Genomic DNA, 21356 nt, shown 5'->3' with positions numbered 1-21356 from the left:
ACTTGCTCTTTTACGTGCTTTCGAACTGCTAGGTGGGCAGGAGCTGGGACTGAACAATGGGAGCTCACCCTGTCACGGGGATTCAAACCACTGACCTTCTGATCAGCAAGTCCTAGGCTCTGTAGTTTAGACCACAGCGCCACCGCGTCCCCAACAAGGAAATAAGGATACTTCTAAATTCCATTTCCAATAACTGTTGCCAAGAATGACACATTTTTTTAAAAAAAAACCAAACACAATTCTAAAATATAATGGTAGTATAATTTTGTAAAAGAAAATTATAAATAAAAAGGCTGGAATACAGCATGCAGACATGGCAATATCAGCATCCAATTGGCAATTATTAAATTATTTTACACTTATTTTATTATTATTTTTGATAAGATGTACTAGTTGTTTTGCAGTGTGGAGCTGAATGTCTCTCTTAATTTTTCAAGACTTTATTATAAAGTTAAAATAACCCAGTAATAAATATGAAATTAATAAATATTCTATCTTCATTTTTTTGAAAGCTGCTAGTGTGGAACCTGAACTAAAAGCTAACACAAACTAAGGGGTGGGTGGGAATACAGGATTGTAATTTAGAGAATGCAATGTCTGCATAATCAACATTTACTACAACTACATTTCCTACATATATTTCTTTTGTAGAAGTTATCACTGTGAAAAAAACCCATTCAGTCAAATGTTTAGGCAGTTTCTTAAACACATGATGAGCTAAACCACAGCTCCTCCTCAATGTCCTCAGGAACACCAGTTACTCCTTTGATCTTCGCTAGTTAAACAATGGAGCAGTCTTAGAAACTGTCCTCGCAATCAGGAACTACAACAAGCATGATTCTTGCTCATGGAATGGTTCAGTTTAATGCACCTTTAAAAGCCTTTCAGACATTTACAATATTTCCACTAAGAATTAAAGAGCAGCTGGCATACTGAGAGGCATTGGGAGTGGAGCTGCCTCACCTCCCAATTTAATCCTTGTTTGAATGTGTTCAGACAAATGCCTGAACAAGGTTGTTGTGAAATAAGAAAGCATATTTGTGAGCAAAAATAACTTTGGGTGCATGAACATGCCTCAAGTTGTTTTCTGAATTAGGTTTTAAAAAGAGCCCAAAAAAATGATGCTCAAGTTAAGTTCAAAGGTTGCCTCACCTGTAGGTATCCAAATACTGACAGAGCATTTGTTGGGAATTTGAGGTGAGATACCCACATAGTGGAAGTTTCCGCCAGTTCAAGTCACTGTACAGAGGCAGCTTAAGGTCCAAAATAATTACTGCTATAGGTTTCAGTAATACGTTTCTGGATGTTGATATATACACAAAGCTTGTAGGCTGTGCAGATACAGAAATATATACAAGCACAAAGTATATTCGTTGCTCCAGCTTCAAGATGTAACACAGACTCTGGCTCACAGACAGATAAAGTGACTGTCTAATTAGCTGATGCGCTTTAATCACTTATATAGATGGCACTGCACTGTTGCCATAGCAACTGGCGTGACTGACCTAGCACCTGGTGGCTTATCTCATACATGGGGTGATTTGTGCCCACGAAAGAAATCAACCCCTTCCCCCCCATGTCCAGTTCCTCCAACAGCATGTTGTATATACCTTACAAGTTCTCTCCCCGCTGCAAGCTCTCGTATGTAATGTTAATGTGTAAATTGAACACTAGCTTTGTGATTTTGTGACACTGTCAGATATGCAAGTCTATAAGAAATAATTAATATTTGATTTCTTCTTTCAGTTCCACCTGTAGTTTCTCTTTCAATATCTTCCGCAAGGAGGGAATACATGGCTGAGTGTGAAAGAGTGCAGAGTAGGAGGAAGCCCATCATACGTTGCTGGACTATAATTCCCATAATCCTTGGTCTTTGGGCATTCTGGCTGGGGCTAATGGGAGATGGAGTCCAACAACATTTGGAGTGCAATTCATTGGCTAGACTATAAAAATGTGGCAACCCTGTCTTTTCCATCTGATATATAAGTAGTTCAGATTCTGTCTAAGCAACTCCAGTTCCCCATTGGCCACAATGCAGATGTGCTCTAAGGAGTACAATTCTTAAAAACAAAATAAAAATCAGCATGCATCGGTGGCACTTGAAATGAATTTAAGTGTAAAATGCAAAACAGAAACCTGAAAAACTGCTATGGGAAGTATCCTGCCACCAACACCTTGATCAGCAGCAAAAGGAAAAGGCACTGATCGTAAGCATGGAAGACTAAGCAAGAGTAGAAATCAATGCACGAGTGAGCAATAGAGTGTGGCAAACTGACAGGGTGATACAGCTAGAGACAGCACAGATAAGGAAACCAGTGAAATGGGTTTCTATGATGCATTTAGTGCTTATGTTTTAAATTCACAATCTGTCAGAAAGTAAACTTCAGCTGGAAGAATCAGAGCACTTAGTAGAGGGAACTTGGAAGGTGATGGGCTCCTGTCTGGTTTGGACTCACATACTCCAAAATCAGGCCCAGGTTCAAAAACTCTCATGATAACTTTAATCTCCAGTCCTTGTTTGTTTGTTTATGTTTGTTTCAGCAGTTGATTCGACTTTTGTATTGAATTCATCTTGCATGTGTTTAACGAACATCAATAAAAATAAAAGTTGAAGAAATAAATCAGGGTATACTCAATTACAGAAATTTAACTCAACCCCATGCAGTTCAGTTTGGTTACCTGTTGAATGGCTTTGCATGCATCATACTGAGGCAGATTGTGGCCCCTTCCATCTCAGCGTTGTCCACCCCCTCCCAAGTAATATCTTCACAAGCCCTCCTTTCTTATCTCTTCTGATAGCAACTGTGGGGAAACCCTACCGTTCTCAGCAATATGAAAACTGATCTCTCCCATTTCAAAATTGTCATGGAGGAATTTCACATTTAAGAGTTCATAAGGACATTTTGACTCCTGTATATAGTACATCTCCCCCCCCCCAAAAAAAAGCAGGTTTACATAACGCAAACATAGAAAGAAAAAGCACTTTCTACACAGGAAATATTTTGTAGTTCCGGTGTGAATGAATCTTCCATGATTATTAATTAAATGAGCTTAATATATGAAATGTCAACTTACTTGTTTCATCTAGCAATGAACCCATCTACTTTAAATCTCCATAAAGGGTTACTTACATCCCAGGTCTAAATGCTTCTAATTCTGTTTTTTCCCCATTTCCCCCCTCACCCCCCTTTGGGTTACAAGAATCACCTACTAATCTCTTAGCATTTGAAAATGGGGTCAAGGATGGTAAAAATGCATAGACACAGCTCCTGAGGGAAGCTGATAAACCAGAAAGCATGAAACAAAAGTGCTAAATCATTGCTCTCAGTGACAGCGATGGTACCCAAAACATCTCACCTTTTTACCATCAGCATTCTACTCTTCCACTTGAGTGGCACACTGTGCTCAGAAGCATCTGAAGCAGCACATTATCTGCTTGAGACAAGCAGAAATCCTTTCCTTTTCTGTTGCTTTGGAAGCCTGGATGACATTTTATAAAAGTTGCCTGCTACTTTCAGATGTGGCTATTTTTGTTGTTGCTTCTGTTCAGTCAAATCCAATGAATGAAATACACTTACCATTCAACAATTGTCATCCCAGGCCATTTTCCCTTCTTGCATTTTAAGATACATGCTAGGAAATGCGGAAGAAGGTCTTTGTAATGTCAGAATGAAATGCCAGTATCATTTCACTCGCTCTACACCTCTTGCTGTGGATGCAGGAGAAAACAAGCTTGCTTCAGATATTTGAAGATGGCTATCGTAACTCCTCTCAGTCTCCTCTTTTCCAGGTTAAAACACACCCAACTCCCTCAACCATTCCTCGTGAAGCTAGATTAGACCCTTGATCATCTTGGATGCCCTCCTCTGCCCACATTCCAGCCAATATCCATCTTAAATTGTGGCACCAAGAACTGGATACAGTGTTCCAGCTATAGTTTGACCAAGGCAGAATGTTGTTGTTGTTTAGTCTTTAGTCGTGTTCGACTCTTCATGACCCCATGGACCAGAGCACGCCAGGCACCTCTGTCCTCCACTGCCTCCCGCAGTTTGGACAAACTCATGCTGGTAACCTCGAAAACACTATCCAACCATCTCATCCTCTGTCGCCCCCTTCTCCTTGTGCCCTCCATCTTTCCCAACATCAGGGTCCTTTCCAGGGAGTCTTCTCTTCTCATGAGGTGGCCAAAGTATTGGAGCCTCAGCTTCATGATCTGTCCTTCCAGTGAGCACTCAAGTCAGAATAGAATGGTACTATTACTTCCCTCGATCAGGATACTATATTCTGTGCAACCAAGCAGTAGCTTTTTTCACTGCTGCATCACACTGTTGACTCATGTTAAGCTTGTAGCCTACTACGACCCCTTGATCCTTTCCACATGTACTATTGGCAAGCCAGGTGTCCTCCATCTTAAATTACTGCAGCTGGTTCTTCCTGCCTAAGTGAAGAACCTTACATTTGTTCCTATTGAAATTCATTCTGTTAGTTTGGGCCCAATTCTCCAACCTGTTAAGGTCATCTTGAATGCCAATTCTTTCTTCTGCGGCATCAGCTACCCCTTCAAGTTTGGTATCATCTGCAAATTGCATGAGCAGACCCTCAATTTCTTTGTCTAAGTCATGTGAAAACAACAACAGGCCCAGGAGAAAACCTTGTGGCATCCCACTTGTCACTTTTTTCCAGGATGATGAGGAACCATTAGTGAGCACTCTTTGGGTTCAGTCAGTCAACCAGCTATAAATCCACCTAACAGTTACCTTGTCCAGCCTGCATTTTAGCAGCTTCTCCACAAGAATATCATGGGGACTTTGTCAAAAGCATTGTTCAAATTAAGATATACTATATCTGCAGCATTTAAGTTTCTGTCTCATTTCTCCTCCAAAGGAAATGATCAAAACAACCACTCAGTCCTTCTGGTACTCAGAGCAGGACTGCATTTGGGAAAGCAAGAAGAAGGTAAAGCTTCACTGCAGAAGTAGATCCAACAATGGTGGATGCCTGCTGCCTGATGAACCATCACTAAAGGGGGTTCATTGAAGATGATACATTTGCCACAGAGGCACTGTTGAAAATAATGTCCCCAAGATGAGTTATGGGCAACTACAAGTTAGGAACAGCAGGATCAGCAAAGGATTCAGCATAATGGCTCAAGATAAGCCCAACAAATGCAGAGGCAGCAGGAGTGTAGCAGTGTCAAAGCAACAAAGCAAATGAGGCTTCCAATGTTCCAAAGGTAGAAGGTCACAGCACAAAAGCAATCTTCCTCCCAGTCAGGCAGGTGAGCACACATCTTGCCACAGCTGCAGCCCTGCCCCCTCCTAAAATTGAAAGGTTCTTTTGCTAGGTTTCTAAATGGGAAGTGCACACAAGAAAACCTAGCCCTTACTTTTCTCTCCTTTCTGAAGACTAATCACACATTGCTCTGACTCTGCAAAAATTGCTCTACAGTCAGACAACACAAAATCGCTGCAACGTTTTTAGCCTTCTGCATAATGCCAATATATTTATATTCCTTTTTATTTACTAGGGGATATATGAGGCAAACAACTTCTTTAATAATTAACAATAAGGCTGTTTGTTTAAATAAGCAAATGTTTGCAAGCCCAAGCTGCTTGCAAAGATGATGTACAGAAGTGCACATTTCCCTTCCCTTGTGCATGGGATCTCATGTTTTTATGATTGCCCAACATGCTCTAAAATTTTCTGTACGAAACTCCATTATTTCTTGCCACAGACCAGCACTGAATAATACTGTATACACAAATCCCTTGTGCAAACCTGCAAATAAAACAATGATGCCAATTAAAGGGAAAATGTTCCTGATGGTTTTGAATTAGTTTTTTCCCCCTTTACAGCAAACACTTTTCAGGTTGTAAATGTATTTTGTTCTGAAACTAATGTCATTTTGTCCCATTTTACTACCTAGTTGTATCACTGCTCCCTTACGTCATTATTAATGGCAATTAGGCTCTTCTTTGGCTGTGATAAAAATAATGATGAAAGAAACTTGTATCACAGTGCCATTCAAAGATACAGCCAAAAGAAACCTATTTGACTTGACATGTTCTTATATTAGTGGAGGGAGAAAGGACCTGTGAAGGTCTTTGTCAAAGGTGTGGTACAGACACAAGAGTGGATCCCTGCAAACCATGGTTGGTAGATCAGGAACCCACTTCAAGAAAACATTGATGCACACACTGTTCCTCCTCTAGAACAAATCCCCTCACTTCCTCTTACAATGGTAAACCATGGTTAAACTGACAGCTGCACCAAATGCTAAACATGATTAAGAGTACAGTAATAAATTTCCCTCTTAACCATGGTTAGCAAGCTGTCTTAACCAGGATTTGAAACCAGGGATGAAGATGGTCAATGCCAACCACTCTCCCCATGGTTAGCATTGGGGAATATGCAATACTAATTCATGGTTAAAGCTGGCATAAGAAGGGAAGCATATAGCCAGCAGTTTCCTATTTGCATTCCCCAGGAGCTCTTCTTCAGAGTCATGCATTGGTTCAGCACTGGAGGCAGCATGACTCTGAAGAAGAGCTCCTGGGGAATGCAAATAGGAAACTGCTGCTGTGCTCATGTCCTGCTTGTGAGCTTCTGACTGGCCACTGTGAAAACAGGACACTGGACTAGATGTGTTTTTAGTCTGATCCAGCAGCGCTCTTCTCAAACTCACACTGAAGAGGGAAGGAAGGATGGGAGTAATCATTTATCTTCTAGTTTGATAACCACAGTTTACAGAGTGCCTGTGTTATATATATTCTAAGACATGGGAAGGCAAACTAAGGCCTGGGGGCCGGATCTGGCCCAATTGCCTTCTAAATCCGGCCAGCAGATGGTTCGGGAACTGGTGTGTTTTTACATGAGTAGAATGTGCCCTTTTATTTAAAATGCATCTCTGGGTTATTTGTGGGGCATAGGAATTTGTTCATATCTTTTTTCAAATTATAGTTTGGCTCCCCACAAGATCTGAGGGACAGTGAACCCTCAGCCCCCTGCTGAAAATGTTTGCTGACTCCTGTTCTAGGACAAAGTCCTGTGTAAAAAGGCAATAGTTTTCTTTAGTTTTTGAGTGCAAACCTTATGTTAAAAATTAAAAGGCATTAAGATTTAAAAAAAGTCAGTGCTTGTCATATTTTGATAAGGATCATCTAAAAGGTATTCAGGTTAAAGCTGGATTTTCAGATTTGATCAATAAGACTCACTGCAGTCTCAGCTAACGTGGTGGTTTTAAGCAGATTTCCTTCTAGAAATCTACCAATCAATTTAAGATATGGAGCCATCACAGATGACCAGTTCCTTTGAACTGCTCTTGAGATTTACACAACTGAGGCACCTTCCTATCTGGGCTTATAAAAATGCAAGTCTGCAGCAATGCCATGGATAGGTTTGCCTTCTGCAATTAGAAAGATCTGCCATGAAGATTAATATGTATGCAAGCTTGCCAAAGGCTATGATCCACACGCCACTCTGCTCTGAAATATTTTTGATAACTTTAACGGAACTTAATAAATGACTTAATAACTATTCTTAAAGAATGCTCACTGTATTAACAAGCAGGCAATGTAAGTCAAATCCTATGCTCCACCTTCGAACTTTGATGAGCACTACAATTCTAAACGGCGAAGAGTCCATGTTGAGTCTCCTCTTCCAATCACCGAAAAAGTCTAGCCATACAGATGCTCAATGGAGCATGGAGGGATGCTTAGAAAGCTAGAAAGAATTCTGCAAGAAACTCCCAGATGTGACCATGTCCTGATTTAATTTATCCAGCTCTAGCAAAAACCATCAGCTGCAGAGACAGCTTTGCACAAAGGAAAGACATTTTCCCCTCTGTTTCTTGACAGTGGTCTTCAATTACAACCTGCAGTGATGAAATTCAGCAAGAGTGAAGGAAGAAATAAAAAGGAATAAAACCACCAGGATGAGTTTGCGGAGCCAGATTATTAAAAGTCCCACAGATGTCGGTGCAAGTGACAGCCGCCAGAGCTTCATGAGGTAGGGAAATAGAATATGGAAAATTAAATTCCCCATTGGACCTGGACAAGATTAATATCTTCTCTGATGAACTAAATGTGTTTAATCTGCACTGCTAATATTAAATTTCCTGAGGTGCACACAGAAAAAAGGTTTTTTTTGTGTGTGGGTGGGGGGACATGTCAAAGGGTAGTAGTGACCTATAAAAATATAGGTCTTTTTTATTCTCTGAAAGTATATTCTCTCCAACCACTAGGTAAAGCTGGAATGTATTGGGTGTAAGGGGATCCATAGTACCTCTAGTGGGGGACATGCAAACTGCTATATCAGTCCATGTATGTTTCCTCATCCCAGCATCCCTAGATCTAATGTATGTGTGAGTGCATGCATGCAGGGGGAGAATCTCCAACCTAGGAGCAAACAACATTGGCTTGGCAGGAGCCCCAGTTTGATCTGCAAGGTGATTCCCCACAAATCATGGCCACCTGCCAGGGACAGATGGGCAGGATAACCCACCTCTCAACCATCTGGCATCATTATGGCATCAGGTGATTGGCAGGTGGACCACTGTCTCACCTGTCAAAGCTGGCCCATGGAGGTGTGATAGATTATGATCTAGATCCCAAGTCAAAAAGGTCCCCTGTCTTTGGTCTAATGTGTAACCCTTAACAGGTGGATTATCGCCAGGTTTCCACAAGCCACTCCTACAACAGTAGGTGGGCTACAAAATGGCTTGCTGCATGGGGCACATGACACAGAGAAGGAGATCTAAGGGGCCTCCATGAAATAGCCCATCTTATTTGAAGTGGCCCCTTTAAGTCCCATTAGACTTCCAAACATTAGGACAGTGCACACTATATATTTTCAGTGAAAAAGAACATTTCCTTCTCACTTTAGATGTATAAATGACCTCACCCCACACTGTAAATTCAAGTGAACTTTTAGATTTACTCACTTCGCAATTTATTGGCAAAAGTTCAGAGAACATTTGTTAAAGCTGCTGGAGAGCAATAATTATGTACGCACAGACAAGAAATTTGTACTCCAGCTCATATAAAATATTCTGTGATCTTTCCTTTGAGACAGTTACCTTTTTTATATTAAAAAACAGACTTTGAAACAGACTAGGAAGTTGTTATATTTAATACTTCTGGGAAAGAATATTGCCCTGGTATTCAGTTCAGAGATTAAACAGGTCAACTCAATGAAAATGATTTGAGAAGGTTTTTTTATGAGAACCATACCCATCCTTGTAATATCATAGGCCTTATTTAAATTTAATATGACAAACACGCACCATGGGGTTGGATCCAGCCTCAGTCATGCTTTGAACAGACCCACTAAAATCAATGGAATTTCTAATTTAAGTTCCTATTTTTTTTAAAAAAAATGCTCTCCTCTAAGCATGACTAAGTCTGGGTTGAAACTCCGTAAGTTTGTGCACACGTGCAATTAGATGGTTGATGGCCTATTATTCAGTGTAAGAGTATGTAATCCCAGCCTCTTAGTTGATGCAATACCCTTTCACACACTGGAGAGAACTGACACTTCTGCCCTGTGGTTTCCTCTTCAAAGTGAGTGCTGTGGTGGGAAAGTGGGTATGGGAAAGAAAGAGACAGATGGAGGGAGTCTAAGGATAGTCACAAAAAATCAGGCAAAGGAATGGAATAGAATGGAGAGTTACTCTGGTTAGACTAAGAACAGACAAAGTGGTACCTTCCAGCTCCTGAGTTATCTTAGAGTTCATCTATCTGAAAGATCATATCCCCTCATATGATCCTGCCCAGGTTTTGAGATATTCATGGGAGCCCCTTACTTTGGTCCTGCTACCCACACAGGTACACTTGATGAGGACACAAGGAAAGGGCCTTCTCAGTGGCTGCTCCCAGACTTTGGAACTCCCTGCCAGGAAAAGCTAGACTGGCACCCTCCTTGTTGTCTTTCCACCAGCAAGTGAAGACTTTCTTGTTTCAACAGGTTATGGGGAATGAAAAGGCTGGTGCTGTGGTGTTTTAATTGTAATTATTGATAGGGTTTTAACATATTTTATATACGTTTATAGTTTTAGTTCTACAAATGTTCAATTGTTTTTCATGATTGGTTTTCTCCGCATGATATTTTATTCAAGCTTTTTCATAATACAAGATAAAAAAACTAATCTAAATAAGATTTTTTCCCTATGTTTTAAGTAGTTATTAATTTTTCCTTTAAGCTGTCTTGAGTCCCCATCAGGGGAAAAGGCAGGTTATGAATGAATGAATGAATGAATAATAAACTAGGACCAGGGAGCCATGAAAAACACTGAGCAGCCTTGGACATTCATGATCTCTTAGTCTGACCTACCTCATAGGGTGGTTGTGATTAATTGGGGTGGTGGTGGAGAGAAACACAGATATAACCCTGAGCTCATTGGAAAATAAGGAGTTAAAATGCAATAAGTAGTAACTGATTAACAACTATTTGCAAGGTTACTTGAATAAGTTTCAAGTCTCTCCATGGCAAACTGGTAATTTACACTCTTTAAATTATTAAAATATTTTTTGCATTAGTGTACTCATGATGTAAACATTTCTAAAGAGTAAACACATTCCATTCTTAATGCATAAAAGATTACTAGTAAACATCATTTCATTATACATTAATTGCAAGTTTTATTTGGTGAACCTAATATACAGATGCTATTAAGTGATGAAATTAAATCCTTATTTGCATGAATAGTTATTTGACATGTTAAACAGCTATTTAAAACTATTCAGTTTGATCCTCTTTGTGGAATTATTTTTAGATTTCACAATAGTTATTAGGCCAGAGAAGTTGCTTTTCTACCAAAATGGACAAGGCTGAAAATGAATATATTTAAAAAACCAATGAAATTTGCTGCTCTGGTTTAGTGAAAGGAGGGGGATTAAAGGTTGTCGATGTAATCAAGAAGAATAGCATTCTCCAGAAAATAATTCCCTAGGGAAGCATTCACAGATCAATTAGCTGAATTCAGACTGCCAACTCTGTCTTACCCTATATGGATCTGAAGCGGTCAACCAAATCCCACTTTGGCTGAAGTCTCTCCCCTGCTGACCAAAATTGGTAGTACCTGACATTTACTGTGGGGGTTCTGTTCCCGGCTCCTGCATGCCCTGCCTCGCCTCATTCCATCTCACCCTTTTAGTGACATCTTTCAGACATGCATTAATCAGTTGTTGCCTGTGATTTTTCCAAATCACTTCTGCTCATGGAAGCTGTACAACTCAGAGCAGCAAATAAAACTAAACTACTGTAGTCAAACTGGTAAAACCACAACATGTGCTGGGTTGGCAGGAGTGTGTGAACGGGATGGGAAACTCACTGCATGATGCCCACTTAGTATGTTTGAATGCTGTTTTCAGTGGGCAGATGAAAAGGGCTTCCACTGAACATGGATGTGATTATACAGAAATATTCTTAATACTTTTACCATTGCTATTATCATCTCGTAGGATTGTATTTTAAATGTTGTAAGCATCATGAGTAGATTGAATTTGGAGTGGAAGTTGATTAATCCCACAAACCAAGAAATAAACAAATAAATTGGACCCAACCTCTCCAACGCTAGCAATCCATTCCCAGGTTCTCTAAACCCAGATACCACAATCCAAAGGTTTGCTAGAATAGTTGAAATGAGTGAGATAACGATCTAAGGAGTGGTGGGAAACATCCATTAGAAATCCACTTTCCCCCTTTCAAAGTCTTCAGTGGTAAAAACTGCAGGTTAGAATAACTTGATTCTGCTCTGGGTAAGAATTAACTGGAAAACATGAATACCCCATTCAGTTTAACAGCCCTGGATTTATTTTCTTTTTAAAAAAATCTGAATAAATGGGCAGACATTGGTACTATGGTGCCCTATGCTAGGCAAAAATCCTACCCCAGCACCCACACAGTGCTGGGCTTTGGGAAGGAGGTTTGAGGATTCCAGGAGGGTCCTAGAGCCTTTCACCTTCTCCCCAAATCTTGGCAAGTACCGGTACTAACTAGGCTTTGGGAAGGAGAATGGAGGGCTCTAGGACCCTGCTGGAGCCTACATGCCTCCTTCCCATAACAGGACACCTTCTCTGCTCAGAGCTCAGTGAGGGGGAAACGGTCAGCTGCCCTAACTCTGCCTCTGCTGAACACTCAGATTATGGTAAGAGACCCTGGCTCAGTGACAGAGCACATGCTCTGCATAGAGAAGGTGCTAGGTTGAGTCCCTAGTACCTCCAGTTACAAAGGATCAGGGTAAGGTGTTGAGAGTTTCCAGGACCTTGGACAGCCACTGCAAGGCATAGTAGATGATACTGAATGGGCCAAAGGTCCCATTCGATATGAAGCAGCCTCATGTATTCATTACTTCAAACTAAGGATCATGCAATTTTCCTTCTCCTAAAGCAGACCAGCACAATGTGTGACTTACCAAGTCAAATGCAGCCCATCAGTTAAAATAGTGTCATCTGTCAGGTTGGGAATTAGTGGCAATAAAATTTCTGGTTTTGCTACCTGCCCAGAATTACAAAATTGGGGTTGGGGTTATCTAGTTCTTTGCAGAATTTCACAGGGCTGTTGGGTTGCATTCATCCAGGGGAGTCACAGAAGCTGTGCAAGCCTGTTCTGTGGCAGGAACAGGACCACAGGCAATTCCCAGGTGGAGGGGGAATAAGGTTATATCAGATCAGTGTTTTAGTCTTGGCAAGACATCTCAGTTCCTCTCTCAATCTGACAGAAACTAAAGTTACTTTTGAATCACTGCTCATTCAAATATTGCTTATGTATGCACCGGGGAATAAACCTCATTCTCTTTTTCATGCTTCAGTATTAGCTTTGTCTTTCAAGATGTTAGCTAAACAGATGAGAGTCCTTCATCTCCTTTGGGTTTTGAGGTGCTGAATTGTAAGATCGGAAAATTTAAATCCCCCCAGCCCATAAAGGAAACAGCACTGCTGCAAGAAGAAAAGGAAAAGAAAGGAAGGGGGGTAGGGAAGCTGAGATTGTCTATTTGGAGCCTGCCAATGTAAGGAAGGCTTGAAAACTGGGGTAAGCTGAACTAAAGCAAATGGACAATTAATTCCTAAAACTACTGTTCAAAAGCTGGTGTCCCCCGTCAAAGCCAAAACCAGTTTCCTAGTTGCCTAACGAAAGGTAGGAGATAGGAAAAAATAGAATTGTCGTAACAGAACATGGTAGAAGATCACTTTGCTGACCCGTGTACTCTCACTCTGCATTTGAAGTGTCCCTCCAGAAAAAAACTAGTTGCTGACTATGGCCACAAAACATATGTTACTGGTATGCACTGGAAGAGGCAGCATCAGAGGCAGGGATTACTGCAAGGATGGACAGCCTGTGGCCCTCCAGATGTTGTTTGATTTTAACTCTCAACACATTAGCCATGCTGGATGTGGCTGATGGAGTTGTTGTAGGCATCCATCTGGCTCGACAGACCATTAGTGTGCCTCTGAGGGTGAAATCAAACTGCTGGAGAATCACAGTGCCTGCTGTGGCTGCAGAGACTGTTAACTTGTAACTGTTGCCTCCCACAATGTTTTTGCTGCGTTAGGAGCACTGAAGTGACCTTTCTGGGGTGCAAGCCTGGGCAGTGCGTATGGAGGTCCTGGGCTGCCCAAAGACAAGACACCCCCCCCTCTCATCCTCACTGATGTGGTCCAAAGGAAAGCTGAACAATGCATGGGGAAGGTTTAAAATGAGAACACTATCTCAGTGTTGAAAAAACTGTTAAAATGCCATCCAGGTTATTATTTGTGTTTCTTAATCACTGGTTGTTTTTATTAGGCTAATTAGATCTCTTTCAATTTCACTGTCTATATATCCAGATATATATATATATAAAGATAGTTATTGGATTCATTTGTTTGGCAAATAATGGCTCATGAGCTAATTAGTTCTCTTTTTCCTTTCTTTTTTAAAATTATTTGTTATTATTTTTCTATTTTGTTGAGTAACTCTTTACTTGTATTTTGTATTTGCTATGTTGTTGTTTATGTTGCTTGCTGAAATGATAATGAAGCCTGGAGTACAATGTTAAAACCAAAAGAGCTATTTTATGTTTATTTTGTAAGCAGTGCGATTTATTGGTGAATACCTCCCCCTTTCTTTGTAATTAGAACAATTTTGTATTGTTGTAACATTCAATATTGCAGAAGGTTTTTTACAACTCAAAAAACCTCCCTACAAATCATTTTCTAAATAATGAGATATCTTCTTAGACACCACAAATGCAACAACACACATGTGGTGCTGATAATACCAAGATTGCAAGTTTGATCCCTGTAAGGAATAGCTACATATTCCTCCATTGTAGGGGGTTGGAATGGATGACCCTAAGGGTCCCTTCCAAATCTATGATTCTAAGATTCTATGGTGTGGGTGCAGGGGAGAAGCTTCCTTATACCAAGTAAGACAGCACAATGTATGGGGAAGGGAGAGACAGACAGACAGGAAGCGTCTTTACAGATTCCAACCACTGGCCCATCTACCTCTGCATTGGCTACACAATGGCATCAGCTCTCGAGGGTTTCAAACAAGAGTCTTTTCCAACCCTTCCTGAAGATGTGAGAGACTGAGCCTAGGACCTTTGGAATTCAAAATGTACTTTTACTACAGAGCTGGGTCTTTCAAACAGCACACCATGCTCATCTTTTGAATGCTTAGGAGACACAAACCTGGACAAACTATCTTCCTATCTAAGCTGCTGTCCTCGAGCTGTTTGATTGCCTCCTGCTCTTGCATTTACTTTGTGGGGGTGGGTGGGAGGAAAGAGCCAGACACCTGTTGCATGACACACTCCAGATTCATAAATGCCCCTAAGCAACTGGGAGATGGGATTATCTACAGCTGGACTGTAAGACAGAAGATAGTAAATAATAATTTGGAATGTAAGTCACCTTTTTTTTTTTTAAAGGAGAGCTTTGAATTATAGAGCAAGGAGGGGCAAGGGAGAAATCAAACCTCTTCAGCATGCAAAAGCCATTCTGATCTCAAGTAGCCAATTTCTCACTCTTCCATTAATGTTTTATTCTAGAAAGCACTTATGCAATGACTATGGGACAGCCAAGTTGTAATTAACTAAATACTTGCCTATGTAAGCATATGTCGACATCTGCAATGACAACATCAGCAGAGAGTGTGACATTCCATTGGCTGGAATCTATGGTACTCCAGAAGTTGCTTACCTACATCTCCCATCATTGCTGACCACTGGAGGGCCACAGGTTAGCCACACACCCACATCCACCCGCTGTACAGTGTTAACCACAGTAAGAGAAGCATGAACCAGGGTTGTTTCATCCTGAGAGCCTACAACTTCTTTATAACTTCAGGTAGTTGGTCAAGACACATCTTTTTCAGAGGGTATATGGAGGAGGAAAGGACTTAATTCACAACTACTAATAGCAACAGCATTCAGTAAGTTGTTGTTGTGTGTGTTTTAAGTGTTTGTGTACATGTAGACCTTTAAAGCCATTAATGGCTTCAGTGCTGTATACCTGAAGGAGGTCTCTGCACCTATAATTGAGCCCAGGCACTGAGGTCTAGCTCCAAGAGCCTTCCAGTGGTTCCCTCATTGTGAGAAGTGAAGTTACAGGGAATATCAGGCAAAGGGCCTTCTCAACTGCGGCACCTACCCTGTGAAACACCTTCCCATAAGATGTCAAAGGGATAAATGTCAAAGGGATAAAAGATGTCAAAGGGATACAACCTTCCATAGACATCTGAAGACAGCCCTGTATTGGAACACTTTTAATGTGTGATGTATTGGAACACTTTTAATGTCTGATGTTCTGTTGTTTTGTTGCTGTGTTTTTGTATATTATGTAGGGGACGCGGGTGACGCTGTGGTCTAAACCACTGAGCCTCTTCGGTTTGCTGATTGGAAGGTCAGCAGCTCAAATCTGCATGATGGGGTGAGCTTCTGTTGCTCTGTCCCAGCTTCTGCCAACCTAGCAGTTCGAAAGCACATTAGTGCATGTAGATAAATATATACCACTGCGGCGGGAAGGTAAATGGTGTTTCCATGCGCTCTGGCTTCTATCACGGTGCTCCGTTGAGCCAGAAGCAGTTTAGTAATGCTGAACACATGACCTGGAAAGCTGTCTATGGACAAATGCCAGCTCCCTTGACCTGAAGTGAGATGACTGCCACACCCCATAGTTGCTTTTGACTGGACTTAACCGTCCAGGGGTCAGAATATCTGGGGCAACCCAGTCAAATGGGTGGTGTAGAAAAAAATAAGTTGTTGTTGTTGTTGTTGTTGATAGATTACATTTCGTATGGGTTTAATGCATTCTTATTTACTTGTTATTTTTGCTGTAAACCACACTGTGACTTGTGCAGATGGTGGTATAAAAATAAATAGATTTTGTTTTGATGTTCTTTGTGAAGTGCAGAAGCTCCCTTTCCCCCAACAAGTTGTAAGAAAAAAAACAATTTATATCAGGCAATTCTTTTATCAGACCTCCAATAAAATGTAGATTTATTTTTCTTCATTTTTTAAAGCACAGAGTTTGAATCATGAAATGTACTCAGATTGCTTCCAGCAATGCTGCCACCAGCTCTGAACTGCCAGTTGCAGGGGACATGCAAGAGGAAAATTTTCACTCTAAAAATGTTGCTCTGTTTTAAACACTGTTCAGATCATAAATAGTTAACTGTGTGAAGATGGGAAGCAAAAACTGGTCTTTTACTCCTAGTTGAAGGCAAACAGCTTATATTGTGCTGGGGTTCAACTGGCAGTCTGCACAAGGACAGTTAAACAAATACTGTTGCTGAAGGAAGGTGATATATATAAAATCAGTCTATGATGCTAATAAATCAGTTTATGCTACAGCCCTCAAAATAGGCACAACCACAGAAGTTAGCTAACTAGGAGGTCTGGAAAATAGATACTGAAAATGTCAGGGTGAAGAGACAGCATCGTCTCCCCCCCTTTTTTTTATAGTGGGTGGGGAAATGGGGGAGGCAACAGATGACAACTTCATCCCATCTGTCCAAATGCTGCTAGATCTAAAGTGACAGCAGCAAAAGTCCCCAAACTCATCAGCTCCCAAAACCCATCAATATTAGACAGGCTTTTTCCTCTTACCTTCAAAGCTCCCAGCAAACAGGTAAATCCAGGTTACAGCAGGAACAAAAAGGAGAGTCAGAGAGGCAGCCAGGAATTTCCGTCGCCCTCTGCAGATTCCCAGCATTCTCTCAGAAGTGGAGATTCCTAATCTGGTTCTGTTCCTATGTCGGAAGCATGAAGTCCACAGTCTCCCACATATTCCCTGAAAGAAAGAGAAGGAAGCAATACATTTTCAGTGCACATTAGCACCCTGCCATTCTCATGAGCAAAGTTAGACTCCTCCAACAGTCCCTGCAAAAACACGGGTAAAAATAGGCCACACACACTGCAAAAACACAGTCCCAATTTCAGTACCCTGTAAAATGTCAAAAACAATAAATGTGTGCCTTAGAAGCATCATGAAAGAGCATAAATCAATAGCGTATCTTATCATATCAGCTACACGCGACATACATTTTATAAAAAAGCAACCATTTTACGCTGCCCTTTGAAAATAAAGAAACCTCCATTCTCCTTGATGTCTCTGCACAGGTGGTATTCCTGGGTAGATAAAACAGGGCCACCTGTTCTGCCGCCTCTGCTTCCAAAGAGCAGCAGGTACACCAGCAGCAGACTGAAAACAGAAGAGTCAGAAGCAGTAGCAATCAGTAGTAGTAAGCAGCAATGTTCTCTGAGAGTTGCTTCATACACAATGCTTTCTAGGTGTGCACTTAACATGCTTCGGTTATTCCCTGAAAACATGTGAATATGGCAATAGTTTACAAACATGTAAGCCATTCAGGTTCACATGTCTGGAATCTACAACAGACAGCAATTTCTTGTTAAGTCTTGTGTTCTGTTCTGATTTCAGATCGGTTACTGTGAAATGTAAAACTGAAGTGTAAGGTGGCCTTAGGGCCCTTTACATTTCACCATTTCAGTTTGCTCCTTAGCACTACTGTGGCACTTGCACTCATCCAGAATCAACAGCTTGAAAACCCTCATCCACTGTCAGAGGCAGTATGCACATGAAAACCACACCTCTGGAAAGCAAGTTCTGGTAACCAGACCAATACAGTAGAGGGAAAACTGTACCTATATGATGGCTCAGACTCCTCTCCAGCAAATGCATTCATTATTCATTTTGTGCTATGTATGTGTTTTACAGGCATTCATAACTGTGGGTTAAAACGAACATGGAAGGAGGGGAGAGTGGGCAAGGGCACTCTTTCTCCCTTCCCCAACACCCTCCTTTACTCAGAATGTGCCTGTACAATATAGAATCTTGTCGTCCCGTCCCCCCGCCTTTTTTTGGTTAGCCATTCTGATGGAACTCGCTCAATACAACCCTGCATTGGGTGTTTTTTACAGGAAATGTGTGTGTTTCAGACTAACCCTGTTAACAGAGTCTCTGTCAAATGTGAGTACAGTGGTACCTTGGGTTACAGACACTTCAGGCTACAGACGCTTCAGGTTACAGACTCCGCTAACCCAAAAATAGTACCTCAGGTTAAGAATTTTGCTTCAGGATAAGATCAGAAATCGTGCTCCAGCGGCCCGGCGGCAGCAGGAGGCCCCATTAGCTAAAGTGGTACCTCAGGTTAAGAACAGTTTCAGGTTAAGAACCTTAGGCGCCGACTCCATGGGGCCTGAGGGGGCCCGAGCCCCCTCAAAAATTCGTTTGGGGGGGCTCTGCCCCCCAATAATTTAAGAAAATTATTAGTTATATTATGCTTTGTAAAATCACAAAATTATGTTGGTATTTTTTATTTTCCTTGTTTGACGATAGTTACCTTTTAAAATACATTCAGTAATGAGTTAAAACAAAGCCACTCCCGATCTAGAGAGGGGGTGGGGTTGCGGGCTCTCGACCCATCAACAATCTCGCGGGGCTGGCGTCAGCCCCGCGAGAAGCGGGGATTCCCCCTAGCTCATTAATATTCACCGCCCACGGCGGCAGCCAATCAGCTGCCACAAAGGGCGGGCCCTCACAGGTTCACTTAAGGTTGGGGCAGCCCGGGGCTCGCCCCTTTCGTTCCCCCAGCAGCAGCAGTTTGGAGGTCTTGGGCCACCCCAATATTTTTTATAAGTCGGTATGGGCCCCCGCCCCCCAATATTTTTTATAAGTCGGCGCCCCTGTTAAGAACAGACCTCCAGAACGAATTAAGTTCTTAACCCAAGGTACCACTGTACTATGAAATGTCAGGTGTGATGTTTTCATTAACCTTCTCTCATTTTGCATTTGTTTATGTTTTGTTTGCAGTCTTCCAAAAATATAGGGGGCAGAAAGCTTCCATTTGCTTATATGGGAGGACGACCCCACAGATAGGTTGCCTGTTCTTAGGTATGTTACTCACTAGCATTGTGCATCACTGTGCTGTACAATCAATCCATCTCACTTAAAAGATAAGCAAATGAAAGTATTTCTTATTGTGATCATTCTGTGAATGCAAATATCTCATAATTTAGAGGAAAACAAAGCTTAGAAGCAAATCATTTGAAAAGAACTGGCTGTTTTTGTTGAAACTGATGATCTAGTGTAGTTAAAATATCAAAGGGAAAAGAAACTGGCACCAGGATCTTGAAATTCTAATGGCAATTCATCAGCCAAAACTTACAAATAGCACAACATGCAAGGGTAAAACATCACTGCACTCCACTGAAAAGTATTTTATTTGAATATGGAAGGTCCAGGTGCAAATCCTGGCTCACCCAAGAAAATACACTGGGCAGCCTTGGCAAAGTCACTTTCTCTTAACTCCCCCCCCCCCCACCTCTATCAAAATAGGGGCAAACAGAATATTGAAGTTATAGAAGTTATAGGTAAAGTGACCCCTGACCATTAGGTCCAGTAACAGATGACTCTGGGGTTGTGGCGCTCTTCTCACTTTATTGGTTGAGGGAGCTGGTATACAGCTTCTGGGTCATGTGGCTGGCGAACCAGAACAGCGCATGGAAACGCTGTTTAGCTTCTCGTCGGAGCGGTACCTATTTATTTACTTGCACTTCGACGTGCTTTCGAACTACTAGGTTGGCAGGAGCTGGGACTGAGAAACGGGAGCTCACCCCGTCGCGGGGATTTGAACCGCTGACCTTCTGATCAGCAAGCCCTAGGCTCTATGGTTTAGACCACAGTGCCACCCACGTCCCTCTTATAGAAGTTATAGAGGTTATTAGATACTAATCTCAAAGTTAGAGAACACATTGGTTAATCCTCATAGCTCTTCCAGTTGGCAATTCAGGCAGTTACTAGTGTCAGTACCAGAGTTATCTGTTATGCCGCACATTCCAGAATCGGACTCTGCTTTTAATTCTTTGTCATCAATAATCTTAAAGACCTTCAGGCTACCCTGTTTGCTTCATGGTCCTCTCTAGCTTGCTGGGATGTGAAAAACAAAAGAAGTGGCAGCCACTCTGAAAGGCAGGTGAAGACAGCAGTGAACACACTCAAAACCTTACATTCAGATTATTTATTTTAAAAATATGAAAAAGACCATCACAAGTATTAATAGCAGAGCTTTAGCATGGCTTGGGCATAGCTCTTGTATGAATACAAGTAACCCCACCACAAAATTATTTTCACAGATGCAGTCAATTTATTTAAAACGTTTAAACCCACCTTGTGGGCTGCGGCTGCTATAAAAATATAGTAAGTACCACTACTATTATTATTATTATCATCATCATTATTATCAATTATTTATTAACTGCCTTCTAAAAAAAAAGTCTCAAGGCTATTTACACTAAAGATAATTAAAAATGAGAAATGAAAACCACAACAAATATATTTAAATCAAGACTAAAACCATACAAAATAGACACTCAGACCCATTTACCCAGCTAGAAAAGCCTGTCAGAACACAAATGTCTTCAATTGCTTCAGAAAAGTGCGTATAGTGGGCACCTGTTGTACCTTGACAGGACTGCCATTCCACAGAATGGGGCAACTATATTACAAGCCCTGCTCTGAGTTATTGTGAAACAGGTTTCTGAGATCTTTGCAGCAGAGACTCTCCCACAGACTGCAGTGATCTACTGACTGTAAGGCATAAGGTGCTCTCTCAAGGAACTTGGTCTTGAGACTTCTCTGCTAGTACCAGCATGTTGAACTCAGCCCAGTAGCAGATTGGCACCTAGTGCAAATCCTGAAAGCAGGGTGTTATACGATGGTGGCAGCTTGCCCCCACAAGCAACCTAGGAGCCCAGTTCTGCACCAGCTTCAGCCTCCTAATCATAGGGTACATTGGACTAATTGAACCGGGAAAATATCAGTGAATGGACAACTGTGATCAAGCTATCCTGATCT

The 21356-nt window shown here is 41.4% G+C and overlaps 1 protein-coding gene across 1 annotated transcript in view; it reads right to left on the bottom strand.

The window, feature by feature from the left end:
• Positions 1-21356, bottom strand: part of LARGE1 (LARGE xylosyl- and glucuronyltransferase 1) — a 313681-nt gene that overhangs the window by 209178 nt on the left and 83147 nt on the right. Inside the window, exon 2 of the mRNA XM_081928248.1 lies at positions 17090-17273. Within this exon, the coding sequence (XP_081784374.1) occupies positions 17090-17195 (106 nt within the window). The 5' untranslated portion in view covers positions 17196-17273. The remainder of the gene's footprint in view (positions 1-17089; positions 17274-21356) is intronic.

This window comes from Podarcis melisellensis, assembly GCF_964234715.1.
Source record: "Podarcis melisellensis genome assembly, chromosome: 10".
In the NCBI taxonomy this organism is placed as follows: Eukaryota; Metazoa; Chordata; class Lepidosauria; order Squamata; family Lacertidae; genus Podarcis; species Podarcis melisellensis.
This window is presented reverse-complemented; position numbering and strand designations above follow the sequence as displayed.